The sequence below is a fragment of the Nomascus leucogenys genome, chromosome 22a (genome assembly GCF_006542625.1).
Source record: "Nomascus leucogenys isolate Asia chromosome 22a, Asia_NLE_v1, whole genome shotgun sequence".
Classification (NCBI taxonomy): Eukaryota; Metazoa; Chordata; class Mammalia; order Primates; family Hylobatidae; genus Nomascus; species Nomascus leucogenys.
In genome coordinates this window covers 137992959-138011333 of record NC_044402.1, presented here as the reverse complement: position 1 = coordinate 138011333, position 18375 = coordinate 137992959, and the positions used below count along the sequence as shown (strand labels likewise).

General features: G+C 52.5%; 1 protein-coding gene across 1 annotated transcript; it reads left to right on the top strand.

Annotated features, from left to right (window-relative positions):
- Window positions 1-425: 425 nt before the first annotated feature.
- On the top strand, window positions 426-17192 carry RAB17 (RAB17, member RAS oncogene family). Its single transcript, XM_003277477.3, has 6 exons — window positions 426-1042; window positions 5352-5511; window positions 13349-13500; window positions 14120-14245; window positions 16051-16144; window positions 16403-17192. Exons 2-6 carry the CDS (start codon window positions 5355-5357, stop codon window positions 16510-16512), a joined length of 639 nt encoding a protein of 212 aa, XP_003277525.2. The 5' UTR covers window positions 426-1042; window positions 5352-5354; the 3' UTR covers window positions 16513-17192.
- The last annotated feature ends 1183 nt before the right edge of the window (window positions 17193-18375 follow it).

Below are 18375 nucleotides of genomic sequence, written 5' to 3'. Positions count from 1 at the left end.
AGCCCCCCACTCCCACAGGGCGGAGGAACCACTGTGATGGCGGAGTTTATTTCCCAGCAGCCCCGTGGGATGGGACCCAGACTAGAAGTTAGGGTGAGTTTGGAGGACATAAAGTGAGCTGGCTTCCCATATACTGGCTGTGTGGAGTGATGTTCACGGCAACAGATTTCCATCTCCTCAGCCTCAGGCCCAACCCTGCTACCCCAGCCGTACTCAGAGGCTCTGGAACTCTTACCTGGAGGAGACTCTTCCGTTACCACCAAGCCAGGACATTTCGTGACTAGAGTCTCCTGAGGAATTTGGGAAGACGAAGAGGAAGTCCACCTCCCTCTCTCCTGCACCTGGAGCGTCCTATGTCCACGGAGGCCACGCCCACCCCGCCCTCAGGTGGCGTCAGCCCGGGATCTGACCCCGGACTGGCTCACACCGAGTTGCCTCTGGCCAGTGCAGGGCTCAGCCAGGGTTGGCTTCCAGCTGACAGTGGGAGGAATTAATTCATCTGACGGAAATATTCTTTTCTCTTCTGGGCTGTTGGTTTTTCAAGTGCAACAAAGATTCAATACAGCTCCAAGGAAAGAGCCAAGAAAAACATTCCGTGCCAAAGTGAGACCCTGGAAGTGAAACCCCGGAACAAAGCTGAAAAACGGGCTCCAGTTGGGTGCCAGCAAACGCAGGACTGGAATGTAACTTCCTGCAGCACGCAGGTGCTCCCGGGTCACCTGCTTTGTGGTCCAGCCTCCTGCCCTGCCCCAGGTGACCACATGACCACTGTGGACTTTACCCTGACACCTTCTGGGAGGAGAAGAGGCCTGACCTTGGGGCTGGGGTCCAGTGGGCATTGCCCTGGTCCAAGGCTGCTGCTCTTGACCTCTGCTCTGCGGCTGTTTTCCATTGGAGCAGAGGCTCCTCCTGTCCTGCCTGTGGAGGGAAGCAAACCTTCCCCTGGACCAGAGAGAGGAGAGAGCGGAGACAGGTAGCAACGCTGTGGACTGGTGATGGCAGGCTCTTCAGCTCCCTGCAAGTGACCGGGCCTGGGGAACAGGTGAGTCACTGTTTAAACCTCCGTGCACTTTGCGGAGTGCCTGCCTCTGTGTGTGTGTGTCTGCTTCTCTGTGTGTGTGTCTCTGTGTGTCTGTGTGTGTGCTCACGTGTTTGTACCCATGTCTGTATTTGTTTGTGTCTGTGCATGTGCCCATGTGTGTATAATCAAAGGACAAAGCTGGGGCGGAGACTTCCTAGTTCAGATTTCTGATGGCTCACCAAGTCAGATTCCCAGAAGGAGATTCTTATTTGAATTTTTCTTCGGGAAAGTTCCAGTTTTAAGGTCTTGGAAAAAAGAAAAAAAAAAAACTTCTGGTAATAAGAACTCTTCAAGGAATCCATTTCAAATGACATCAGAATTTCCAATTTAATACCCAGTGATATCTAGGAAGCTTGTCAGGTTTTCTTGTAAACTCCGTTTTACAATCTACATTGTGTTTTCTGTATCAGATGGCTGCATTCTGAATGCAATGTACTGGTGTACCTCTCGTAATCTCAATATTCTTCACAGGCCCAGGCAAGGGTGACACAGGAGCACAGTTGGCAATAGGTTCATCAACCAGACCCTTCCCTGGAATGGCCCCTTCCCCACAAAAAAAACTAATGTGGGATTTGCTCTCCGTTTTTTTCCTTTAGTGGAAGGGAGGTGCAAGAGATTAAAAAGCCCCAAGTTAAGATTACTGGAGAAGCTCCAATCTTGAATATGGTGTTCCTGAAAACATCTTTGTCTTCAATAACCTAATAACGTCTTTGACTGCTAATAACCCCATCTTGATTAAATTCTGGAGGTGGGGGTCAGGTGCCACACTTTTAATTTTCTCTTTGGACAGAAGGCTCCAACCTTTCATTATTGAAAGCTTACAACACTCAATCACACAAAAAGTTATATAAGAAAATGTTTACTGCAGTCTTATTACAGAGAAAAAATTAAAACTAAGTAAAAATCCAGTATTAGGAAAATGGTTCAGCAAGTTGAGATAGTTGTAGAAATGTTATATGTCCATTAAACATGATTTTGAAGCAATGTGTGAGACTGCCTTTGGTATTATTTTTTACACATAGGATAATAATTTTATGTTAAAACTATGGGTTTTGGTTTGTTTTTAGGAGTCATAGAAAAAAACTAGAAGTAGGCAAAAATACCATTTGTGGTTGTATTGGGGGGTGGAGTTATGGGTAGCTTCTTCTTTTGTATTGACACTTGTACGTTTATAGTAAAATAACTTTTTTTTGTTTTGTTTTTTGGAGACAGAGTCTCGCTCTGTCACCCAGGCTGGAGTGCAATGGTGGGATTTTGATTCACTGCAACCTCTGCCTCCTGGGTTCAAGTGATTTTCCTGCCTCAGCCTCCCGAGTAGCTGGGATTACAAGCGTGCACCACCACACCCAGCTAATTTTTGTATTTTTAGTAGAGATGGGGTTTCACCGTGTTGGACAGGCTGGTCTCCAACTCCTGACCTCAAGTGATCCACCCGCCTCGGCTTCTCAAAGTGCCTTTACAGGCATGAGCCACTGTGCCCAGCCCAAAAATAAAATAACTTTATTAAACAAAGAGACATATCATTGTCAAAGGAATGAGACGCTGGCATCCCAGTAGTCACAGTGCATTCCTTCAGAGTCCACCTGTTTCAGTTAATTCAGACATGTTTCAGGCCACAGATTTTTTGACTTAGGAAAGGTTTTATTAACCTGTGCAAATAAATAGCAAAGAGAACTTGAAGGGTTATCTCTGTTTATTTTTAATTATTTTTTTATTTCAATAGATTTTAGGGGAACAGGTGGTATTTGGTTACAGGGATATGTTCTTTAGTGATTTCTGAGATTTTGTTGCACCCCTATACCAGAGCAGTGTACACTGTAGCCATTGAGTAGTCTTTTTTCCCTCACCCCGCCCCCGCTACCCTTTCCCCTTCCACCAAAGAGTGGAAAGTCTGGGCTGTGCCTTGACCTCTGAGAGCCTGTCCCCAGCTGACTTGAGCGGATCATCTGCTGGACTAAGTTCCCACCCCAGGCACTCTCACTTTGCCTCAGATGCTGTCTTAGTCTGTTTGTGCTGCTTTAACAGAATTCCTGAGACAGAAATGTATAAAGAACAAAGATTTGTTTCTTATGGTTCTGGAGGCTGAGAAGTCCAAGGCCAAGGGGTCTACATCTGTTGAGGGCCTTCTTGCTGTGTCATCTCACCGTGGAAGGTGAAAGGGCAAGAGAACACGCAGGCTCGTGGACGTGCAAGACTGCAGCAGTGTTAATCTGTGCTGGGCGTGGATTAACGAGGGCAGAGTCCTTATGACCCAACCACCTTCCATTAGGCCCCACCTCCCAGCACGGTTGCACTGGGGACTAAGTTTCCAAATCTGCTTTTTGGAGGATCCATGCAAACCATAGCTGGCCCCAAGAAGTCATCCTCAATCCAGGTGGAAATTTCAAAGCACAGGTGCTGTGTTATGTGCTCTTCATGCTTGGCCTCATTCATTCATTTCTTAGGAATCTATTGAGTACTTACTATGTGCTAGATACTGTTCCCAGCTCTAAGGAAAACAGAATTCTAGCAGTGATTCCTTGTCTTGGCTGCATACTGAAATCACCTGGGGAGCTCTTCTTTCTCTTTCTTTCTTTCTTTCTTTCTTTCTTTTTTTAAGGAACACAGATAGAAAACTTAATGTTATGTTTTTTATCCATCTCTGAAGCCAGCATCATACTTGATGGTGAAACTTGAGTATTTCCATCTAAGATGGGGTTCCAGGCATGTTTGGGATAACCACCCGAGACTACTATGTGGAACCCTTCTTCTCTGACAGGTAGAGAGCCCTAAACCCTCCTGTTCTGGACTCCATGATTCTCAGTCACTTTCTGTCTGGAACGATCTTCTTGGTATCTAGGACTCAGTCCTATTTGTTTTGAGATTGATTCCAAACTTGATTCCCTCCCCTCTTATCCCTGCAGGGCAGACCAGACCAGTCTGTGGCCGTGGCTCCTTACTGGGGGCAGTGAGGGCATGTGGGCTGCTTCCAACCACTCCTGCTTTTCTTCTTTCCTTTTCAAAATTCCTCCCCTTCCCCGTTTAGGGAGCCCCCCTCTTGCCCACTGTGGTGAGGAAGGGAGATGAGACTCTGATCCCAGGACCAGCTACCCCTGATGGGTTTCATATTGACTGTGGGGAGCTTCTCTTCCTAGATAATAAACACAAAGTGATAACATTAGAACATTATTAGAATGTCACCATTTTGCAACCCCCTAGTGAAATAGTGGGTCGAAGTAATAGTCTTCAATGACTGCCAACATCACAGAGACAACTGGACATTATTTGCCTTCTGCGGGAAGTGCACACACACTCTCATGGCAATCTTGCCAAAAAATAGCCTGTGTCTAATCAGGTTTATGTCCTGAACCACCGTGGTATCAAAAATACAGAGTTCACAGGACTCTATTCAATAACATAGGAGTGCAATCAGCAACATCCGTACTGGAAATCTACAAGACAACCTGATTTCTTCAACACGTGAACTGCAAAGAAAAAAAAAAACCTGTATCTATACTGAGATTTGCAGATGATAGGATGCCTGGGATCTGCTTTACACAATACCCTGCTGGGGGGAGGTTTGGGAGTATGAGTGATACAAATGGCTGAGCTGATTACCGGGGAAGTGGGAGGTGGGTCCATCGGCCCATCAGACCATTCTCTCTATTGTGGTGTGTACATGAAAGTTTCTATGATGAAAAGATACATAGGGGTCGCCCACATTTATTTTGATCACAAAGTTGGTTTTCTCTGGGGCATACTACTGTGGGTTCTGAGGCTTTAGACACAATGGGAATGTGTCTACGATGTTTTGAGATCATTGAGACACCAACCTTTTTTTAGGTAGATTTTTTCTGAAGCACAAACTTTAATCCATGAACAACCACCCAAGAAATGCTCAGATGCTTTTTACCTCTCCTTGCATTAGATACTTTGGGGACAAGTAATAGATTTGTAAAAATTGAAAGTAATGGAAGGAGGACAATAAGCCCTGAGACCGTCACATGTAATCATTGCTTTTCAGGGTCTGCAATGACCTGTGCCTGGAGCTTTCCAAGCAAAGCTCCTTTTGTTCCTTACCCCAGACCTAAAAATGGACCTAAAAATTGCAGATGGGGAGATGGGGCATGGGGTGCAGAGGGGAGCGGGAGTGTGGACCCAGGTGGCCTCTGAGTTGGGAGCTCTGTATCGGGCCATCTGCTCCTGACTGAGAAGCAGCCCCGGGTTGAGCTTGCTGAGATGATGTGGCTCAGATGTTCCACTTGCTTCAGACGGTTGTGATTCTTTGCAGGGCATGGCGCAGGCACACAGGACCCCCCAGCCCAGGGCTGCCCCCAGCCAGCCCCGTGCGTTCAAGCTGGTTCTCCTGGGAAGTGGCTCCGTGGGTAAGTCCAGCTTGGCTCTTCGGTACGTGAAGAATGACTTCAAGAGTATCCTGCCTACAGTGGGCTGTAAGTGAGGGCAGAGCACCCCTTTGTTGGTCTTCGGTGCAGAAGTCTGGGCTGCTGACCCACACCTGGGGCAGATGGGGACGAGGCCCGCCTAGGAATCCCCATGCTGGGACCTTGAGCTGCCTGTGTCCAGTGCGTGAGGGGAGGGGGTGAGGTCCGTGAGGGGAGCCACAGAATCTACAAAGACAGGAGGTGCCCTTGGCTCTGGGTCAGGTTTCAGCTCAGCTGGAGTCTGCAGGGGGTGGGGATTCTGGGGTAGGACCTCTGGCCCCGAAGGGTTGGGCTGGGTGCGAGGGATTGTGCTGGTGGCAGGGAGAGCCCGGAAGAAGCCTCCTGGGCCCTGGGCACTCAGCGGCCTAACCCAGCTGTCCTCTCCCAGCACCCAGGCCGCCCTCCTGCTAACACTGCTCCCTTGCTTTATTTACCCCACCAGCATCTTCCTTCCTGCCTGGACTTGGTTTACCAGCCTGGCCTGATTGGGGGTGGGAGGGTCATTGTTGGGGGTGGGCAGGGAGGGAGACCTTCTCGCTGTGTTTCTTAAAAAGTCTGACCTGTCATGAAGCTCAGGAGTAACTGTATGGGGCATCTGCAGGCTGCTGGCCTCCTTCCCATCCTGCTGTGGGCACAGCCTGCCTAGGCAGTGAAACCCAGTTTTCACCTGACATGGGGAAAGCCAGCGTGTTCTTTATGCCCATCCCCCCTGGGGAAGCACATGTAGAATCAGGGCCTCGGTTTCAAATTTGGACTCTGACATGGATAAGCTGCGCATCTCCAAATTCACTCATTCATTTACTCATGTAACAGGCATCTGTTGAGCATGAACCCTTTTGCAGGCCTGCGTTAAGTGGGATGGATTCTATAACCGGCTAAACAGATGCACCAAACACAGAAACACAATTGCAAGATGTGGCGCATGATGTTAGCTATTAGGGAGCCCTTCCATTTTCTCAGGGGGGTGGTTCCTGAAGGATCCCCAGGGGATACAGGGGAATTGGCAGGAGTCTGCCTGGCCCGACTCCCAGTGCTAGTGGTGAGAAGGGCCAGAGTGACAGTGAGAGGCTGTCTGCAGAGGGGGATCCTGGGGAGAGAGTCAAGTTTAGCCTGGGGTGAGCAGTACAATCCTCTTCTCCATTAGCAAGGAGATCTGTACCCCTCATGCCCCAAGTCCTGATATTGGACTTGGCTCCCTTTACAAATACATCAAAGTGCCAAGGCTGGCCTGAGGGTGGCCTCAGTTGAGAATAGAGAACACAGATGGGGGCCTCACCAGGCCTGGATGTCGAGAGCTTTGTACCTGGGTGGCTGGTATTCAAGATGCAGAGAGAGGCAGCCGGTGTCAGGCCAGGTGAGCTGGACTAGGGATGGATCTCACTCTGAGACGGAGGTCTGCACACTGTGGCTCTCTGGCTGTTCTGGTTGTTTTGTGAGTAAGGTTCTGTGGAGACACAACTCTACCTTACATTACAGGTTCTTACCCTCTGTAAATGATATTCTTGCTGTTCCTCCTCCTCTATTCACTCTAAAATGGCAGCAGGGTTGAGTGGTTGCAGCAGTGACCCCACGGCCAGTAAAACCTAAAGTATTTGCTACAGGGCCTTTTACAGAAGGACTCCGTGACGGTGCCCTAGCAGAGCCTTCAGGTGCCAGTGCCCACAGGCACTCACTGGGTGAGCGCAAGCAGGGCTGAGAGATTCCGAGATGCCCGGTTGGAGTGTAGGAGGGTGCTTTGGATTCATTGAGACGCGCTTGGATGTGCTCAGCCCACAGACAACTGTACCCACAGAGCACCCACCTTCCTTGGGTGGGGGTTGGGGGGGTGATGTGTGGGGTCCGTGGAGCTTCAAGGTGGTGCTGGGCATTCTGTATTTTACAGGTGAGGGGGATGGAGGCCCCGACAGTGAGGGGCGAGGCCCTAGTTCCTCTCATTCCAGCAAGCCAGGGTCCAAGCATCCCCCTCACACCTGCCCTGCCTGTCCCAATTGCCCGCCCTCTCTTCAGGGGGCCTACCAGGATCAGTGGGGTGAACAAAGCTGGGCTGGCTGGGGAGTCCTAGGCCAGGTTGGGGGTCTTTGCTTGGGGGGCAGGCCTGTACGTCTCACTCTACTCCTGGTCCTCTGCCTGGCCCCTGAGGGGCCATCCCCCTGCCGGCAGCTTTCACATGAAAGCCAGGGCCTCCCTTCCTCCAAGCCCCTCTCTTTCAGGCCCGAGTTTGTCTCCTCTCTCCGAGGGGAAGGACCGTTCTATAGGCTGGGCTCTGCCTTTCACCCAGAACTGGTGTGTGGAGTCTTTGTTCCCACTCTGGGTCTCTGTGATGGGGCAGGGGTGGGAGGCTGTGGGCTGTGGCCCGTGGCACAACGGGGAGAGGAGGAGAACAGCCGGATTAGGTTAGCCTATGGCTCACAAGCTGCTTTCATCCCATCAGCCTCCAACCCTGGGGTCCGCACTTTTGTGTTGAGCACCTCTGTGTGTGGGCAGCCGTGCCAGGTTGCGGGGGCAGAAATGTGGAAGCTCCTTCCTTTGCTGTTGGCTGAGTCCCCTGTGGGAATGACGGTCTCCTCTGCTTCCATCCGAGTGTCTGCGTCACACCTTGGGATAATATTACAGCTTTTGGAGGTAGATATTACTATAACTATGGATACATGTCATGCAATTTATTATTAAAATTATGTTAATTTTTTTGAGACAGAGTCTTGCTCTGTCACCCAGGCTGGAGTGCAGTGGCTCATTGGAACCTCTGCCTCCTGGGCTCAAGCCATCCTCCCACCTTAGCCTCCAGAGTAGCTGCGATCACAGGTGCACACCACCATAGCCGGCTAATTTTTATATTTTTTGTAGAGATAGGGTTTTGCCATGGTGTGCACCACCACACCCAGCCTATGTTAATTATTTTATTTTATTTTATTTTGAGACAGAGTCTCACTCTGTCGCCAGGCTGGAGTGCAGTGGTGCGACCTTGGCTCACTGCAACCTCCGCCTCCTGGGTTCAAGTGATTCTCCTGCCTCAGCCTCCTGAGTGGCTGGGATTACAGTTGCGTACCACCATGCTGAATTTTGTATTTTTAGTAAAGATGGGGTTTCACCATGTTGGTCAGGCTGGTTTCGAACTCCTGACCTCAAGCAATCCACCAGCCTTGGCCCCCCAAAGTGTATGTTAATTATTAATCATCATCATAATCATTACATGATCATATATTATAAATGTGGGTATCGCCACTTTTAGGATGAAGAGATGGGATGTGCTCATTCCTTTAACTTATGTGCTTTGGGGGAAGAGTGATCTGTGTTGCACGAAAACCCTTTGAGAGCAGACACTCCTGCTTCTTTTGTCACGTGTGGCTTCAGCTTTTATCAAGAACACTGGGCTCCTGCCCAGGGGAGAGGGTGGGCCAGGAGCAGAGCCTCAGAGGAGAATGGGAGCGCTGTCCTCACAGGCAGCCTGGAAATGCAGGAGGCAGCACGCCCAGTGCTTGGCTGCAGGAACCCCGAGGGAGGGACGGGATGGATGGCCGCAGGCATGCCGCTCCTTCCCTCCCTCTGGATTTTTTCCCTGTGAAATGGGAGTGTAAACGCCTCCCTGGAGGGGGCTCTCCATGAAAGGTTGCTGTTACCCTGGGTGGCTTAAGGTCACCAAGGCTGGCCCTGTCCGAGGGGTCAGCCTTCAGGAGGACTGCCTCAGGTCCCTGGGGCCCTCCCGAGGGTCTGGTTCAGTTGACAGGTGTGTGGGGTAGGGCCCACAGCAGGACATGACACAGGCGGTGGGCTCAGCTCCTGGCAAGACACCACCCATCCAGAGGAAGCAGGAAGCAGAGCCAGAAAGGGACACAGACTCAAGCTCTGAAACTGGAAAACCAACGTGCTGGCCGGTGCCACAAGAGCAGGCAGGAGCAGAGGCAGAGGGGACGGGAGTCCAAGTGAGCGCAGCCTCCCGCCCACCCCTGCCAGGGCCTGTTGCGGAGGTGGCAGCTTCAGGAGCCCCTGCTGTGTCAGGGATGGGGGCTGGCGCTCCCCATGGACTGCCCCCACCGTCCTAACGGGCCACAGCAGGGGAGATTCTGGGTGCTGCTGACTTTCTGCATGACATCTTTTGGAAGGATGGTGACATCTAGTGCTTGTGTGCACATTTGCCAGCTGAAGCCACGACTAACCCCAGACTTGTTGGGCTTTTTGTAGGAAGGGGATGGTGACAAACTGGTACTGAGCACATTCAACTTGGCACCAGCTGACTTCCCTTCTAAACTGAGAACGTGGCTGGTGTCCTAGATCCCCTAGAAAATAAGTTTCCATTTCATGTTCCTTTCAATGTGTCATCAGCTCACTATCTTTACAAAAAAGCCAAGTGCTACAGAGAGGGCTTCAATGAGCAGAATCGGCTGTTTATTTAAATTAAAAGGTAAAAAAGCAAAACCACTTATATCATGTTAACATTCAGTAGAGCAGCTGGGTGCAGTGGCTCATGCCTGTAATCTCAGCACTTTGGGAGGCCGAGGTGGGCAGATTGCCCGAGCTCAGGAGTTTGATACCAGCCTGGGCAACATGGTGAAACTGCGTCTCTATTAAAAAAAAGATTAAAATTAAAAAAATAAAATTTAGTAGAGGAACTTTTTTTTTTTTTAAAGATGGAGTGTCATTCTGTTGCCCAGGCTGGAGTGCAGTGGTATGATCACAGCTCACTGTAGCCTCAACCACCTGGGCTCAAGCAATCCTCCACCTCCGTCTCTTTGTAGCTGGGACCACAGGTGTGTGCCACCGTACCCAGCTAATTTTTGCATTGTTTGTAGAGACAAGGTTTCACTACGTTGCCCAGACTGGTCTTGAACTCCTGGGCTAGAGTGATCTTCCCTCCTTTGCCTCCCAAAATGCTGGGATTACAGGCATGAGCCAGTGGACCCAGTCAAAACTTTATTTTTTAATTACATTTTGGCTTTAGCCATGGAGATATAGAAAATGTGGTTAGTGGGTTTCTGAAAAAGGATATGGCAATAAATTCATGCTGTCTTCTGGGTCAGAGCCAAGGAGTGCACGAGACTAGGTTGCCTCAGATACCTGTCCAGGGGCCCACCTGAGGGCCTTACATCTCTGCAGGGAAGGGAAGGGTCTGTGTTCTGTAAATAGCCAAACATTGACTATTATTACGCATTACCATTGCTTGGACTAAAACCCATGCCCTCCTTGGGAATTCGCTGGGATTTTACATTAGTGTCAATTCAACCACCAGCCATCATTTTCTTTTCTTTCCTTCCCCTCCTCTCCCCTCCCCTCCCCATCCGTTCCCTTCCCTCTTCTTTCCTCTTCTTTTTTTGAGGCAGAGTCTCACTCTGTCTCCTGCTGCCCAGGCTGGAGTGCAGTGGCACAATCTCGGCTCGCTGCAACCTCCACCTCCGGGGTTCAAGTGATTCTCCTGCCTCGGCCTCCTGAGTAGCTGGGACTACAGGGGTGCACCAGCACACCTGGCTAATTTTTGTATTTTTTGTAGAGACAGGGTTTCACCATGTTGGTCAGGCTGGTCTCAAACTCGACCTCAAGTGATCCACCCACCTCGGCCTCCCAAAGTGCCGGGATTACAGGCATGAGCCACTGTGCCCGGCCTCCAGCCATCATTTTCAACATGGAAAAGGAAAATATGAGAGGCTAAGATTGGTAAATGGAGGGAGCAAACCTGAGTTTTATGCTCACGTGTCACCCTGCGCCAGCTTTTAAGATAAAACCAAATTCAAACTGAGAAATGTGATCTGAAGTGATGGGAAACAGAAAGATGTTGATAAAAGGCCCACGTTTTAAGACAAGTCCACAAAGAGCAAAGAGGACAGAAAGAAGAAGCAAAATTAATGTGCCCTTTCTCTCCTTGCCCAGGCGATTTAACAGCCACCCTGGGTGAAGGGCACCATTACCTCCTGCTATGATGAGGAAGCTGACTTAGAAAGTTTAAGCAAGCTGCCATCAGATCAGCTGATGGGTCTCCATTTATGGCCTGGGCACGGTCTTCCTTCTGGCACCATTGTCAATCCACTGGAGCATCTGGTGTGTTCAGAGGTTTATAGCCAGTTCAGTCCTGACAGTTGCCCCATCCAAGCTGGAAATCACTGGTCCTACTGTGTGGATGGAGACTGCAGCTTTGTTTGACCCGGGGAGTTGGTCTGACTTCAAGTTCCTGGACCTGCAGGGAACTGCAGGACGTGTGGGCAGAAGAGCCCAGGCAGTGGCTTCCGTTTCGGAAGAGGTTGTCTCATGAGAGAGAAGCATGGTCTTGCTGCATCATGCTGGAAAGCTCTGTCTAGCCTCCAGTTCTCTGTCTAGTGGGTGAAATTGTGTTTTTCCCACCCGTAAAGAGGCGATTAAGTCTTAATCCCCGGAATCCGTGAGCGCGACCTTATTTGGGCGAGGGTCTTTGCAGATGTAATTAATTAAGGCCAACAAGCTGGAACTTAGGATGGCCCTTAAGTCCAGTGACTGACGTCCTTATAAGAAGGGGAGAGGACACAGCTACAGAGGGGCAGCCACATGAAGACAGAGCCAGAGATGGGGGTGATGCGGCCACCAGGAACACCGGGGTTGCCAGCAGCCCCTGAAGCTGGAGGAGGCCTGGAACGGATTCTCCTTCAGTCTCCGGAAGGAATCAACCCAGCCAACGCATCAGTTTTGGACCTCTGGCCTCCAGAACTGCAGGAAGAAATCTGCTAATTTGAGCCACCAGGCTCATGGGACTTTGTTTTGGCAGCCGCAGGACACCCATGTGCTGTCCTTGGAGTGAAATTTTTTATTTTAAACATGTGGCTCCATTTGCCAGAATCTCCCCAACAGACTCCAAACCCAACCCAGGGTCTAGGCAGGGTAGCGGCTTTGACAGGAGCCTGTCGGTGCCGGTGGCTCCTCCATGCCCCAGACACCTTGTCTTCCCCCGCCCCGTCTGTGTATAACACATCCCTGGCAAGCCACACACGATGGGACAAAACATTTTGGAGATCTATAAAATAATCATTTTAAAATCATATCACTTTGGAAAGCAAAGGGTAGAAAATCTTTAAATGAACAGTGCATTGCCCAATATGTTAAAGTGCTTGGGGGTACTTTTGTGTGTGTGCATGCGTGTGTGTGTTAAGCAGGTACATGGCTGAGTAAGACAAAGGCCCTGCCTTCCTGGGGGAGACAGGCGGAGAACACAGGAGGCCTCGCCTCTGGGTGTGTATGGGGTGCAGGGAGGCTTCCGTGGAGGCACGGACCCAGCAGCCCTTCCGGGGTTGCCACTGGAAGATCTCAGAGGACGCCGAAGAGTTTTCTAGGTGAAGAAGAGGAGGGACACCATGCAGAGGGGACAGTAGAGAAGGGGGTTGGTGGGGAGCAGCATTGGGAAAGTGGGGAGGTTAGCAGGAGGCGAGGAAGGCCCTGGAGGAGCCTGTGCAATCGTGACTGTCTCTGTGCTAGATGGGTCTGGCAGGTGAGGGGCCAGTGGGCTGGGGGTACCCAGGGCTCTAGGGGTCCCCAGAACCCAGCTGCATCGCTGGAAGCCGGCAGGGACGCGTCGGACTCCCGGTAAGTGGAGATCCCTTCCACGGCATATGTAGCCCAGAGCTTTTGTGTTAGGTCCTGGAGAGATTTATCTTCCCATCCAAAGCCTCTCCAAAGACCCCATAGCAATCACTCCCAACACTTTGCTGGATGTGGAAGGCTCCATCTCCCAGAAGAACTGTTTGCTCAACCTCCCGGCCATGCGGGCATAGGAGATGCGTGGCCAGCTGTCCCTCTGAGCCCATTGCTGTGCCTGCGGCTTGCCGTGGCCCCACCTGAGCTGCACGTGGCAACCTCGTCCTCTGAGTAAGCCCTCCGGGCCTCCCCGTTTCAGGTGCGTTCTTCACAAAGGTGGTGGATGTGGGCGCCACCTCTCTGAAGCTTGAGATCTGGGACACAGCTGGCCAGGAGAAGTACCACAGCGTCTGCCACCTCTACTTCAGGGGCGCCAACGCTGCGCTTCTGGTGTATGACATCACCAGGAAGGTAGGGCCCACCTTGAGGCACATCCCACCCTCCTTCCCAAGCACCTGCCTTCTTGTTTCTCCAGTGCAATGATGCCATGGTGTAATCACAAGGAACAGAGACCCCATTAGTGAGCACCAGTCACCTCCTCCAGGATGGCCTCCTGACAACCCCCCATCCTCCTCCACAGTGGGGTTCTGCTCCTCCATGGTCCACAAAGAACATGCCGCTGCCATCTGCCACTCAGTAGTTCCTAGTGCTGCATTAGGGTCAGGGTTTGGGGTGGTGGCCTGTCCCCCAGACTCTCTTGCACAAAGTGGTCCTTTGAGGACATCGAGGGATGGAAGATTCAGGAGCTCAAGGCCTGACCTGAAATACCCCATGGCTGGCAGTCTCTGGGCCTGGTCAGGGTGAAGGATCTGATGTGTGTCGCAGCAGTTTTCTGCCTGGCCGCACAGGTCACCCAGGACAGGACTGTGCCCTCCTCAGAGGAACGGAGCAGCCCTGCAGGTGTGTCCATGGCCAGTTGGAGTCTGTGACATTTTACACCACGTGACCGACAACACTGGCTTCCCCCCCAGAATAGCTAATGACCGCCTATAAGTTTTGTTTGACGTGACGTTTTTTTCTTATTTTCCAGGATTCCTTCCTCAAGGCTCAGCAGTGGCTGAAGGACCTGGAGAAGGAGCTGCACCCAGGAGAAGTCCTGGTGATGCTGGTGGGCAACAAGACGGACCTCAGCGAGGAGCGGGAGGTGACCTTCCAGGTACCGCCCAGGAGACCCTGCTCTTCTCTTCCACAGGAGGAGAGAGCCCTGCCTGCCTGTGTCAAGACCTTGGCACTCACACTTTCACACACGCACACCCACACCCGCACACACTTACACATGTGCACACACACCTCTACACGCCCACATGCATTTGCATACACGCACACCCCCCACATTCACTCTCACTTGCACCCACACACATTTACAAGCGAATACACACACACATGCACACACACACACACAACCTTCCACCTGAGTTTCTCTTTTAGTCAAAGATTTCTGGTCTTTCCTGAAAAACTCAGGCCCAGCGCAATGGCATTTCAAGCCCAGTGGCAGAGGAGCAGGCACAGGGTGGCCGGCAGAGGGAAGGGCAGGGCGGCGGCTGCAGGGTGGGCTCGGCTGGAATGAGAAAAGTGATCTAGTTCCTCAGCAGGGCTCCCTTCCCCACACAGTTTCCAGAAGGGGCTTCTGTGCAAATGTAGCCTCCCTCAGCTGAGTTTTGTCAGTCCTCCTTCCAGGCAGAGGCAGCGGTCACCCAGGTGTCGCTGCTGTCTCTCTTCCACGGCATCCCACCTCCCCCACCACATTTAGGACGAAGACCATGTAAACAGCTGCAGACAAGTGGCCGATGGGGAGACCCCACACACACTAGAGGCTGGCACAGGGGAAGACCCAACTCAGGGCTTAGACCGACGGGCGCGCCTCCCAAAGAGAACAGGCCCCAGCTTCAATGGAGGCTGTGCAGAGATGGAGAAGCGGGGTGACGATTTTCGAGAATCTCGGGGGAGAGCAAGGGGAGCAAAGGGAGACAGCGTCAGTCTGACCCCTCGTTGCAAGCTGGGGTGGGGGAGGAGAGGGTCCTGGCAGCAGAGCTGTGCCCTCTGAGAGTGGCTAGATGGGCTGCGTGCTCAGGCAGGCACAAAAACACGGGCGCGAGGTTACTCAAAGCCTGGAGGGGCAGCTGGCGGCCAGGGTGGGTTTGGAGCGTCTGTCTGGGGAGCTGGCTGAGGGGCTCAGTGGGGACAAATGCAGGGCCGGCCGAGGGATCTGTGGACCAGGACAGGAGGAGTGCATTCATGCTGGTGGATGGTACAAGAGCTGGGGGCATGGCCGGCCACACCTGCTGCCAGCTCCATGTCCCGCTGGAGAGTCAGGAGCCTGAGCTGTGCCCTCTGGGATCCACCACAGGCTCCTCTTCCCGGGAGAGTCCCGGAGGCTGGGGGAGGGGCCTGCACAGCAAGGCCCCCAATCCTCGACCACCCCCGACTCCTGGGCAAGGCTGTGGCCTTCCATGAATGCTTCTCTCCTGGTCACCCGTTGCAAGCCTACTGTTTTCCAGTTTGCCTTTGCTCTGGGATATCCATTTCTCCCCAGAGGAGAGCTGTGTTGGAAAATGAGGGTTCCCCAGAAGAAGGCCCACGTGGGTGCCGTCCAGGGGCCTCCCTCTGCCTCTTATGTTTCCTGGGTTCTCAGTTGGTTCTTTGCCCAGCATCAAAGCCCACAGGTGCCAACAGGCATGGTGGGAGGGGAGCCTGGGGGTGGGGACTTGGCTTTCCCGGCCCTGCAGGAGGGGGAAGGCCGCCCCTGGCCAGCTAGAGGAAGGGCCTCTTCCAGGGAGCACACCCGCCCCTCCCCAGTCCTGGCTGCTCAGGACTGCCAAGAAACACAACTTGGACACGAAACGTGGAGGAGTGCGGGCTCCACGGCTGCGGCTTTCTCAGGTCTTACTGTTGGAAGTGAACCAGGTGTCCTTAGGAAACTCTCTTATAAACAACGCTGGATTTTGTGGCTGTTTCCTTCAGGAAGGGAAGGAGTTTGCCGACAGCCAGAAGTTGCTGTTCATGGAAACTTCAGCCAAACTGAACCAGCAGGTGCGGGAGGTGTTCAACTCCGTGGGTGAGTGGCGTCCCCGTGGGCCAGACAAGGGGGACGTGCTTGTCCCTGACCAACTTCTCTGGGTCCCTGTTGCTGGTGATGCGGGATCCCATAGAATGTGTCTAGGGACTGGATGGTGACCAGGAGGGACAGGAGGCCCTTGTTCTATGGTTCTGGGTAAACACAGGAGAGGTGGGTCCCGGGGGCGCTGGTCTGCAGGGCTGTGCTGGGCTGGGTGACTTCCCTCTCTAGCCAGCCCCCTCCTCTTGCTGTTCACAGCCCAAGAGCTACTGCAGAGAGACGACGGGGAGGGCCAGGCCCCGCGGGGGGACGCAGCTGTGGCTCTGAACGAGGGGCCCGCGAGGCAGGCCAAATGCTGTGCCCACTAGGTGCAGCCACTCCAGGGGGCTGTGGGGGGACGCCCCCTGCCTGGGCCATGGCCAGCTCCAGGTGGATTCTGATTCACTGTCAATGCTGGGTTGCTCCTGAGCCCTAGATGTTCCTGGAAGTTGGCCCCCTTTATAAAAACCACTTCCCATAGCCAGTGGGAACCGCCAGAGGAAGATCTGGCGTCAGATGGCTCCCAGGAAAGTGCTGTGTCCCATCCCCACTGATACCATCTGATTCCCCGATGCCTGTGCCTATCCCACCTGGACGGTGGCCCCCTCAGCCAGGCAGCCTCTGGACAGAGAGGAAGGAAGGATTGCAAAAGTCCCCGGAGCACAGCGACAGTGGGAAGATGCCTTACGCCTGATCTGGGTGGGGGCACTGGCCCGGAGCCTGGGCCCACCTGCTTCTGGGGAGTTGGGGAGCAGGCCCAGATGGAGGTGGTGGTGCCAGGAAGAAACGGAGCAATGACTGTGGGGTGGGCCCAGGATTTCCGCATCTTGGTGAAGTTGCCCCTGGGAAGGGGCAGTGGCGCCAGTTCCCTTCCATGGTTTCCTGGCTGGCAATGTGGTGAAGCTGAGTTTCTGTCCAATGAGTAGGAAGATTCTGAGACATTTCGCCTGAAATGTAAGTTGTACTGCGTATGCATTTTTTTCTCCAAAAATTAAATTGCTTTTGACAATCTGGCTTTTCGAAGTTTCTGAGGACAAGGCAGGGCACTGCGCCTGGTGGATGGTCGTAGGTATTTCTGTATAGATTCTGGGAAGGCTCCTGTTAAGTAAATAAGGAAGCAGGCCCACACGGCAGCCTGTGACTAACGTGGGCCTGGCCCAGCTCTGGATGGGATGCATTCCCAGCTGGCGACACTTCTTCATCCTGCCTGCCTCCCTTTCCAGAGAAACCCATGTCTGAGTCTGTTTTTGTGTTGCTGTAAAGGGATACCCGAGGCTGGGTGATTTATGAAGAAAGAGGTTTATTGGGCTCACGGTTCTGCAGGCTGCATAAGATGCACGGGGGCCACTAACTGTTTCTGGTGAGGCCTCAGGCTGCTTCCACTCATGGCAGAAGGCAGTGAGAGCTGGCGCGCAGAGGTCACACGGGGAGAGGAAGTAGGAGAGGGGAGCAGGGAGGTCCCACTCCTTTTATCAACCAGCTCTGGGGGAACTCTTACAGGAGCTATGGAGTAAGAGCTCCTTATTACTGCTAGGATGGCACCAAGCCATTGATGAGGGACCTACCCCCATGGCCCAACACCTCCCATTAGGCCCCACCTCTCACACTGGGGGTCAGATTTCTTCTTTTTCTCTTCTTTTTTTTTTTGGAGATGGAGTGTCACTCTGTCATCCAGTCTGGAGTGCAGTGGCACGACCTCAGCTCACTGCAATTTCTGCCTCCCAGGTTCGAGCGATTCTCTTGCCTCAGCCTCCTGAGTAGCTGGGACTACAGGCGTGCGCCACCACACCCATCTAATTTTTGTGTTTTTTAGTAGAGATGGGGTGTCATCATGTCGGCCAGGCTGGTCTCCAACTCCTGGCCTCGGGTGATCCGCCCGCCTCCGCCTCCCAAAGTGCAGGGATGACAGGCATGAGCCACTGCGTCCGGCCCTGGGGGTCAGATTTCACCATGAGGTTTGGAAGGGACAAATATCCAAACTGCAGCAACCCAGACCCTGTTTTGGGAGGTAAACCCCACGTGATGTTTTCCTGTTGGGTCTCTATCTGGACACCTGATGTGGTTATCTCAAAGGTGGCCACTTTTTGGAAGGTGATACTGGTTTTCATCCTTGCCCCTGGGACTATGATAAGCAGGTGTAAGTTTTAAACGATAAGACATTGTTATCCACCTGGAAAAGGTGGCATCACTGT

Bases quoted from the DNA above. Each gene is read 5' to 3' on its own strand.
- RAB17 (XM_003277477.3), top strand. From the start codon at position 5,355: ATGGCGCAGGCACACAGGACCCCCCAGCCCAGGGCTGCCCCCAGCCAG. The intron at 13,501-14,119 runs GTAGGGCCCACC...CTTATTTTCCAG, and splicing joins TGTATGACATCACCAGGAAG to GATTCCTTCCTCAAGGCTCA. The intron at 16,145-16,402 runs GTGAGTGGCGTC...TGCTGTTCACAG, and splicing joins GGAGGTGTTCAACTCCGTGG to CCCAAGAGCTACTGCAGAGA.